This window comes from Thunnus thynnus, chromosome 10 (genome assembly GCF_963924715.1).
Source record: "Thunnus thynnus chromosome 10, fThuThy2.1, whole genome shotgun sequence".
Taxonomy (NCBI): domain Eukaryota; kingdom Metazoa; phylum Chordata; class Actinopteri; order Scombriformes; family Scombridae; genus Thunnus; species Thunnus thynnus.
Genome location: NC_089526.1, coordinates 18,442,224 through 18,452,953, shown reverse-complemented (window position 1 = coordinate 18,452,953; position 10,730 = coordinate 18,442,224). Strand labels below are relative to the sequence as shown.

The 10,730-nt window shown below is 37.6% G+C and overlaps 1 protein-coding gene across 1 annotated transcript; it reads left to right on the top strand.

Moving 5' to 3' along the window:
- Window positions 1-263: 263 nt before the first annotated feature.
- On the top strand, window positions 264-3,394 carry twist1b (twist family bHLH transcription factor 1b). Its single transcript, XM_067601766.1, has 2 exons — window positions 264-984; window positions 1,204-3,394. The coding sequence occupies exon 1, from the start codon at window positions 451-453 to the stop codon at window positions 955-957; it is 507 nt and encodes a 168-aa protein (XP_067457867.1). The 5' UTR covers window positions 264-450; the 3' UTR covers window positions 958-984; window positions 1,204-3,394.
- Window positions 3,395-10,730: the final 7,336 nt, after the last annotated feature.

The window sequence follows — 10,730 nt, the reverse complement described above, 5'->3', positions numbered from 1 at the left end:
AATTTACTTATAGTTTTTTCCCCCGCTTAAATGAACCTAGTTAGATGAAAATGAAAAGATTATTTAATCTAAAAAATATATCATATTAACTTTATAACTAGACTGCTTTTGTAATAATAGTGACGTGAAATAGCAGCACTTCTCTTCTCCAACACTGACTTTCTATGAAGAGTTTTTGTGATAGTTCCTTTTATGCGCCCACCCCTCGCCTCACGTAATTCATCTTCTTGGCCAATCCTGTCCCTCCCCAAAAAGTTTGCGCCATGCAGCCTATAAGAACTGCCTAAGTTTCTCAAGTATCAGAAAAGTCTTGTCCTCCCAGAGACCCATCTATGGATACTTTGGTGTCTTCAGAGCCAGATAGACCTACAGGTGGACTTATCCGTTGACTTCATGAGAGGGAAATAATTTTTTTTGGACACTTACTGGCTGCCATCTACCCAAGTGGAGATGTCTGAGGAAAATATGGGGGAAGAGTCGAGCAGCCCCCCTGTCTCTCCTGTGGACAGCCTGAGCAACAGCGAGGGGGAGCTGGACAGACAGCCGAAGAGATGTGGGAGGAAGAGGAGATCGAGCAGGAAAAACGGGGAGGACTCAGATAGCCCGACCCCTGGGAAAAGAGGGAAGAAGTCCAGCAGCAGCAGCCCCCAGTCTTTCGAGGAGCTCCAGACGCAGCGGGTCATGGCCAACGTCCGGGAGCGTCAGAGGACCCAGTCTCTCAACGAGGCGTTCGCAAGTTTGCGGAAAATTATCCCCACTTTGCCTTCGGACAAACTCAGCAAAATACAGACCCTAAAACTTGCAGCCAGATACATCGACTTCCTCTACCAGGTGCTGCAGAGCGACGAGCTGGACTCCAAAATGTCAAGTTGTAGTTATGTGGCGCATGAGAGGCTGAGCTACGCCTTCTCTGTATGGAGGATGGAAGGCGCTTGGTCCATGTCAACATCTCACTAACATCTGGAGAAATTAATGCCCAAAATGGTACGCTTAGTTTTTCAACGAAAATGCATGATCCAAGACTTAAAAGTGTGTGTGTGGAGGGGGGGAACAACACAACAGAAAATGTTTTTTTTTAAATGGTTGCACTGATCTCTAATGCAACCAAACAGTCCCAAAACACTAAACCTGTGTTATTTCTTTTCTGCTTGTGTACATTTCTGCACACTTTTAGCGATAATGAACTCCTTGTCTGACCTACAGGTGACTGCTGATTTCTACTTATCACATTCTGACGGGACAAATCTGGAGTCCAATGCTGGATACATGGGATCACTCTATTTAAACCAAAGACGACAGAGGCTCTGGGGATCTTTTTTTTTTTTTTTTTTTTTTTTTTTTTTTTTGCTTTTATGCAGAGGCCCGATGGGGACTTGTATCCGTGTGTTAGCTCTATACACACACACACACACATACACACACACACACACACCCCATTCTGATGTGGTTTCATGTTGTTGACGACGAATGTTGAAAATATCATGTTTTCTTTTAAAAGTTTTTTTTTTAAATGCATGCCTTTGGACTTATTTCAGTGGAGGTCAAAGTGCATGGAAGTGTCAGTTTTAGTTTTTGTGTGTGTGTGTGTGTGTGTGTGAGACTCAACTGGTGGTGAAGCTCACATTATACTGCAGGCTGACTTTGTGGATCGAACCTGTGCAAAAAAAAAAAAAAATATTTTCAGAATACATTTATTTATTTATTGGTGAAACGTGTTACATTGAGGAATAGATCCTGTGTCTGAAATACAAATACATTCCTATTTTTTATTATCATTTTTTTTGTAAATGTTTGTATATTTTTTTGCATTAAAGAAAATGACATTGAAACATTTTGCCTTTGACTTTCCTTTAAAAAAAAAAAAAAAGTTGTTAAAGAAATTTCTACAAATGTCAACTTCATCTGAGTATTAAAACACTGTAATTGGCTAGAAAAAAATGTAAATTATGTACTGGAATGACAATAAACAGTTGCATGCATGTATCAAGTGCGCTATACTTCACATCAGATTTAATGACAAAAGCTTCCACTATCGCTTCAGTCACTTGGGAAAACAGACGAAGTTATTGTTGGCTCCAGTGTAAGTGTTAGAGAAAATGCTGCTTTGTTTTTTTAAATCACACATCCAAAAAAGTAAGAAAAGTTCAGCATTTGATAAATCCCTCACGCCATTTAAAAAGTAAAACTATTCCAGCAGAAAGCCAGTGTTCACACATCATTTAAACGTGAGAAAAAAAAAAAATCAAAAAAAAAAAAAAAAATCACGTGTAGAGTTAAAATTCAATTTTAATTAAAATAACAGAATCTTACCCTCCAGTCTCTCTCTCACTTTCTCTTTTCCTGGATTTGTTTACAGTTGGATTAAGGACTGAACCCACCAGTATAAGTAAATAAGTTATACTGAGGTCATGTCAACCTGCTATTAGACTCATGCTACAGTCTCTCTACTTTTTAAGGCGTTTTTATTGCAGTAAAAACACGACTGCAATGTGAATTTATGATAAAGAAAAACAAAACAACAACCAAAACACAAATGGGGGTGATTTTACCTGTTATATCACCAATAATCCCTTGTGATTTTGCAGCTTTCCCACTAAACATAAACCCTTATAATAAAATAACAGATAATGTTTTCAATGCCCTGAAGCCTTGAGAGATGTTCCCGATTATTGTCACTAAATAAATCTTTCATACTGTTATCGGTGTGTGATTGATCTCAGTGATCTGGGAAAGTGTTTCTCACTGTCCAAATCAAAGCGTGTGCCCGTTTGAAGGTGTATAATTGGCTTCCGAGGCATGTATGGAATTCCCAGATGTCTATGAAATTTAAGGAGGCCGCAGGTATAAGCTGTAGGTCCACATGGAGGCTTTTCTCACTCAGAGTTTTTTTTTTTTTGGGTGGGGGGGTTGGGGGGGGGTGGAAATGCCTAAAGATCAATAAACTTTTACATTTCAGGGTTTTCACTTAACGCAGTTAAATAGACAGAGGCCTACTAGTTGCAAAGTTGTAGTGTTTTCATGACATATAGGTTATATCACAAAAGCTCAGGTTTTTAAAACAATTTCCAACTCTTACGCAATGCAATAGCCTTAAATAAGTTTCCTCTCCCCTTTTTTTCAGACGAGAGGAGTTGGCAATTGACACGATGCAGAGGCACAGAATGAAACCTATTTAGAACAGATGTTAGTATTTTTTAAAAAGTCACGTGAAATGAGCAGATGTTCAGACTGTGCAGAGGCTCGCCGTGCAGTGCATTGCTCTGCAGAGAGAGAGAGCTCCGAGCAGCTTTGCTTCTCACACAGACCCGAACTAACTGTGTGAGTCTGTCTGTCTGTATCCAGATCATCCGGTAGGTTTGATTAAAAAATGGATTTTTTTTTTTTTTTTTTTTTTTTTAAAAAGAGGGCACCTGCAGTTCTGCTGTTGGAGGATCTTGACTGACTGCGGAGAGAAAGAAAGGAAAAAGGTAGGCTATGAGGAAAGTTAAGACAGTCTGCCTGAATGTATTTACAACTGTGTGAAAGCTGCTGATGGAAAACTGGATTATTTGGCTGTGTGACGATGTGTGAAGATCAGGATGTTTTTTTTTTGTTTTTTTTAAACGGTCCCAACACTAACCGGCCTACTGCAGTCAAAGTTTCGGACAGTGGTGTGTGTGTGTGTGTGTGTGTGTATGTGTATGTGTATGTGTATGTGTGTGTGTGTGTGTGTGTGTGTGTGTGTGTGTGTGTGTGTGTGTGTGTGTGTGTGTGTGCGTGCGTGCGTGCGTGTGTTTTGTGGGAGAAGGAGGAGGCTCAAAAAAGAGGCCAGTAACTGACGAGAATTTATCATCCAGCTATTTGGAGAGAAAAAAAGAAATGCATGACAGATCTAAACCCTCCGACTGAGCTCAGGACTGTTGTGTCAGACATGAACGACAAGTTAAATAAAAAATGATCTGTCTACACTATCAATACACAGTTCACTTTATTCTCAATTTCTTTATTGTCTGATAACATGTTTCCATATGAGCAAATTCACTCTAATATCCTCGTGCGTCTTAAACCTGCAACTTAACTTATTATATAACTTTGATTATTATATAACTTTCATGATCTGAGATTTTAATTAAAAGCAACATAATTAATATACATTTATTATTATTATTATTATTATTATTATTATTATTATTATTATTATTATTATTATTATTATGTTAATGCAAATAATACTTATATTTTAATATAATATTAGACCTTGCTGCAGACATGGTCGCCCTGCGCTAAAATTACAATTATTGTCTCTATTTGTTTTCAAAGAGTTGCAGGTGATATATTACGTCACACAGGTTATTCATGAAATAGACAACAATGACAGATTTATTATTTTTGCCTCCTAATTAAACTCTTTTTTTTAAAAATAAGTTTCGTCCTGATTGAAAAATAGTATTGTACAAGTTTATTTGCATTTATAAAATCTTTATTTTATCCGTTTTTTCCCCCCAAGTCAAACTCACTTAACAAAACAAAAGTGGTGCAACTGATAATTTATGTCAACTGAGCCAATTAGAATATATTATAAATTACACAATTTATAGTCGAGACAGTTCGTTCTGTTTTGTAGTGTAAATCTGTTCATCAGGAAAGAGCAGGTGCAGACTTTGCCGCCAGCTGATTTTAAGTGGAAACAATTTTTTCCAGTTTGAGTCTCAATAAAAAAAACGAAAAGTCTTCTGGTGTGAAATTAAACTTTTTCAGGCCAACACACAGTTTCATCCACGCCTTTAACAATGGTCACAGAAAGTGAACATTATTAAGTGCAGGAGCAGTTGAGCTGCATGGAGACAAGATCAGAGTCCAGGACTGTACTTGAGAGGAGAGGCTAAACAGAAACAGACTGCATACAGTGCATACCTCCTACATCTGGAGTCTGCTGATTGTTTGAATATATTAACATCTATAATGCAGCTCTTTGTTGAGAGGGCATTTTTATTTAATACACATGTGAGAAGTCAGATCAGTCGCTGTCCTCAAAAAAATACTTGAATTAAATTGAAAGCAGCCATACTGTACACCAGCAACTTCAAATGCATATATGTGATTGATAAAATATGTCTTAAAATCTGAACTTTTGCTGCAATATGAAACATTCTGTTGTGTGTTTCATGTGTGATTGTCTTTATTACAGCAACTGCTCTCATTGCCTGTAATGATAATCAAAAAAATAATAATATTTGGTTGGAAGTGGGATATTAATATTAAGAAATAGATTATAATCCATGGTTTTAGTTCATCCCTGTGAGCAGATGCAGCTGTAAGAACCTCTTGGGTCCACTGACCTTTTACAGCTGTTGAAAATGAGAAGCTATACCTGCAGCTTTTTCAGTTGACAGTAGAGATCAGGCATCAAATTATGAATAATTGTGTTGCAAATAATAAAGGATGGAATTACATATTTCCACAAGGTTACATCTGCTCACTGTAGGTTGTGGTTGTCTTATAGTCTTAACCTGATTTGATTTAAACATTTTAAACTCATCAAAAAAAAAAAAAAAAAGCAGCCGATTTAGGAAAAGAACTGTACACTTTTGTATTGTTTGAGTTGCAGATGTCTAGACCTGGAGCTTAAAGTGTGCTGCCAGAACAAGATGAATTTGTTTCCCTGTGAATTAAAGCGAAAGTTTAGCTGTAGATGTAAAAGTTTACTTCAAGCCCAGGATGAGAATCCTCACTTAAATCAAACTAATGCAACCATGGACAGCTGTATTTCTTTTTATGTATAAACGCAGGTGTGTCTCTGAGTATTCATTGCACAGAGTTGCAGAGACAACTTACAGCTTGTAACCTATATCTGCTATGAGGGAAACTCATTTGGCAATAAAATTCTGAACAAAGTTCAAAAAGTTTTTCAAGTCTCAATCAATATCAATATCTATATCAATACCAATATCAGGCAGTATCAAAATCCATATCTCTTACAAAACTGCGGATTACAGTCTTGATAATCTACTGTGCTTTCTTGTTTTAAGAGATTTGTTAACACATTAATCAAGCTGATCAGAATCACTGTAGCAATACATGTGACTTTGAAGACAGAACTGTGTCTTAAATCAGGTTGATCCTTAACAGCTAACTAACCTGGCACGAGAGTTTGAGGAGGTTCGTGCCAAAAAACATTTCTGTGCAAGTTCAGCAGCTTTTGGTGTTTAAATAATGCAGACACCTGCAGTACATGTACTTGATTTATGTAAACATATGAGAACAAAACAGTCGGAGGAATGACAGGGTTGATGATTTGGCTGCAAAAGTATTTGGCAAAAGTATTGACTGAAAGTTCTTTTTTGTTGATTTACTGATTACTGCTCCTGCTCTCAAGCAAAATCAAACTGCATTATTTATTTCCTAGTTTCCTACCTTGTTTAGATCTTGTACTTTTGTATTTGAAGAATGAATGTGATCTTGTAAAGAATCAGTTAGAAAGAAGACCAAAAACTTTAGTCTTGAATTTCTTTGTCAGACATCGATTTTTACACAGAGATCACATAACAATATAAAGTTTTTGTTTGCAAGTCTGTGCAGCTTTAGAGGTAAATGATCTATGTCAGAGTTGAAACATTATTTTTTGAGCTATTTAGATAAAAGTGGACTTGCAGGCCTCTGGCTGTTTTAGAAAACGTTAAATGAATGCTTGTTTAAATCTGGTTGAAGGCTTGTGGACACACACCATGTTTAAGTTGGCAAATTACAGATTTCAACTCAAAATGTGAAGCCATAACACGTCAGCGTTTCATCACAGTGAAAGGCACACTGGTCATGAAGAATGACGCCATGATTTAGGCATGCAATCATGATTACATCCAGGACTAGAAGTGTCCTTTGATACATATCCAAAGGGCACAGTCAAAACGTGTGCACCTTGTGTTTAACCTTTGTTGCGTGTGATGTGTGCCACCCAGGCTGCAGACAAGACACGGATCAGTGTGTTTTAGGGGAATACACAATGATGTCACAGACAGGAAAAGGCTGGAAAAGGCTTGGTACCTTTTGGAATTGGCCGGATCCCCATTAGCTCAGCAGAAAAGCTGTAATAATAAACAGGCAATCAGAAGGCAGCGTGAGCGTACACAAAGACATTGCAAAACTTTGCAGATAATAAAAGCAGATTTTTCACTCGAGGGGGATGATTATTTGTGTTCTTCAGTTGTCCATAAATAGAGGGCCTCTCACAGGAAGTATAAACATACAGATGAAGTGGAGGGCAGTTGTAGTCCAACGCAGTGATTTCAAACATTCCTGTTTATGTTCAATCAAGATGGAGTATGACTGTAACCCCGGTTTGAGCATGAAATACAAAGGATTATTTTCTGAGAGAAGAGAGGAAAAGAATCCCTCACTGTAGAATGTAAACTGTTTGATGAGTGTTTCACTCATTTTGGAAACTGAACCACACATCTAGTAAAGCTCATAAAGCTCTGAGTACAGTCCTAACACACTGTAAAATAAAACTCTATTACAAATATTACAAATTCATATATACTAGCATGAACATGAGTGTAACTTGATATAAAAGTTTTGAAAAAGCTCTACTGAAGTAGCCTCCTCCTGGATGTGAATAAAGGCAGAACACAATTTGTCCTTTTACTGAGGCACAGAGTAAAACATGCAGTCCTGTTGTATTGCCCGGGGCTGAATTGAGCTCTAATGATGCAGCGTCCCCTGCTTCTGTTCCTGAGGGCGCTCCACTCCCCGGGTATTAATCCCATTGCCTTCATTAACCTGGTGGCCCACCAGTTGCACCAACACTGAACACCGGGACTCTAAAGTCACGCTGATAATTGATGTGTTGTTACCTAGAGTTACAATGATCTCCTTATTCCCCCCGCACCACCTCAAATACTTTATTCTTATCCACTTAAGTGAAGTCTTAGCCGGCAGCAGCTTTAGGTGGAAGCAGAAAATCAAATTGACCATCACAGCAAACCCTTGTTCTAATACAGACAGTGGTGGTCAGTTATTTCAGTGAAATAAAGAGAAGCTCTTCACTGTTTGCAACAGCTACAATATTAAGTGATGCACACAAATGCACTAAAAAACTAAACTGTATTTAAATGAAAACTGATCGCTGAGTCATGTTATTCATCAAGAGAGTATTATGCCAAGTCAAAGTTTCCCCTCAAATGCTTCTCAGTGGAACTGAAGAGGGCATTTGTGTGTTTGGTCTTAAATTGCTCACACACACACAAAAAAAAAAGTATAATGGCTCAGAAACTGTGATAAAATCTACTGCTAATTCCCAAATATTGTAAGTCCAACTTTACACTTCTTTAATTTGCAGAAAAGAAAATAATGTGGTTGAACTGCTGATGGATGATGGTGTGAATGAAATCTGTATTCTGTCATATAGAATGAATTTATTTGAGTGAAATACTTTCTAATTTAAAAATGATGACTCAAGAGGTGAAAGTATGTCATATGTGTTGCTTTAGGGCAAATTCTCACCTGGCTTTGATGGTCTGGAACTTATGACTTATCATGTGTTTCCTCACATCCAAGCAGTGGCGTTGGTGCAGGACGTTGACTCTTCACACATGGCGTCGGGATACCTCACTCCACCGACAGAGGAGCCACCTGGTTACCAAGAAAATGACGTCATGGCCAGCAACAGTAACACTATGAAAAACATGTTCGCTGTATGATTAGCTACTGTATGATTAGCTTTATGGTTGTTTAGTTGATAATAATAAGTTTTTATGATTACTGAAAAACATTTTGTCAGATTGGGATTTATTTTACTGATGTATTTTACTGATCTAATCATTATGCATTTTTATTAAATGTTATTGTAAGGCACAAAAATAGTTAAATTAAGAGTTTTAATATTGCTTTTTAGCCAATCTTGATGTAGATTTAGCTGATAAATTACATAAAATATAAATACAATGAATATGTCCCTGGTCATAAAAGTGAAAACTTTTTTTGCAGCCCTGTTTAACAGCCTGGGCTGTTATTAGAGAGAAACCATTACAATAGTGGAGTGTCCCTGTTTGTATTCTGGTCCCTGCAAAAGACCCCAATAAGAACTAGCAGATAATCTTGGTGTAAAACAACATAAACCTCATCTTATCTCCTCTATCTCCATGTCATCAGGGTACTGGTTTCGTCCTCCACAACAGAGGACCGGCTGTTTGTGACCTTAGTGCTAAATCAAGTTCAAAGAGGACCACTGGTGTTTGGCAGATAGTTTTACATGAGGGCAGTGGGAGAACAGCGTGTTTGGTCAACCTCTGGCTCCCCCTTTGATTCGCAGCTCTCTGTGACCCCTGGCAGAGCGACACCACTTAAGGCTCTTCATTCAGCCACGCTGGTCAGTCTGATAAGATCTGGGTGCTTAATGACTGGACTTTCAGTCTCTGTTCAGTTAACATAATTATTTTGACGACTTTGGCTTTTTCACACAAAGGTTACCCCCCTTTTTACATACGATTAAGAAAGTCTTCAACATCACATAGAGCAGCCCGCACTCTGGTATAAAACAGAAATTTGATTAGCTAAATGCTATATGGACTATGAGTAGTTGGATTCCTGAGCAATGAGCCCACATAAGTCCACTCTGTTACTGAAAAACACTTTCATCCAGGCCATTATTGAGCTCATAGTGATCATAGACAGATATTGACTCATTTTACTTTTTTTCTGAGGAAAAACATGTCTGAGTTATATTGGGAGTTATTTTATTTCATTTATACCTAAAATGCTACTACTGCAGGATTGTGTAAAATTGTCTTGTGCATGACTTCAGTGGTTGGCATGTGTTTCTTTTTTTTTTTTTTAACCCGAAGTATATTAAAAAGGAAATAAAACTTAAACAAATCAAATCCTTGTTCATCATTCATAGGACCCACTTTGATGCAGTTGATTGGCAGTTTTTCCCTTTTTAAAATATACGAACAAGATGTCGGAGCCACAGCATATCGTGTGAAAGCGGTAGTTTATTCTGAGACATGTTCTGCTGTTTTTGAACCAAATAGTCTGGTACCAGCGTACATTATCCAAGAGCAAAGAAATACATGCGGCACATTAACTTTCCACGGGCTTCATCTGAACACAACTGGAAACCCATCAGGGAAAACAGCACTGTGTTTATTTTGTATTACAAGTGTATTATCACATTAGGAGAGTGAATAATGTATTGTGATTAGATTGCTGTTTTTTTAGGACAAAACTCAAAGTATTAATAAAATAATACTCTGAAGCAGGAGAAAGGCTGATTATTTCACAATACATGAACTCCCCTGTGCTTTTTATTGGGCAAAGAATATGCAGAGTCTTTATATTTAGTGCTCAGATGGAAAAAAGTACAGTAACAGACTATTAAAAGTGCTGTAAAGTTAGCGAGACAATGCAAAGTAACAACATCACAGAGAAAATACATCACAGAGGCTCTTTTCTCTAACCTTGGCAAAAACACAGTGAAACTCTGCAGAAAGTTGGAGTGTCGACTGTCCTTGGGGACATATGTTTACTGTGAGTAAGCAGTTCAGAAATGTTTAACAAAAAGAGTTCGTATTAGATTTATGTGTTGCAGGAAGTCACCTTTTCTCACATGCACACGTTTGTTCTGTTGTATTCATATTATGTGTTATTTTGGTTCATTTCTCTGACCTTTAACACTTGCCCCAGAGAGATGCAAATACCCAAAGAACATAATGGCTCCCTTCCTGTGTAAAAACTAGGCCGTAAAGGCAGATAAT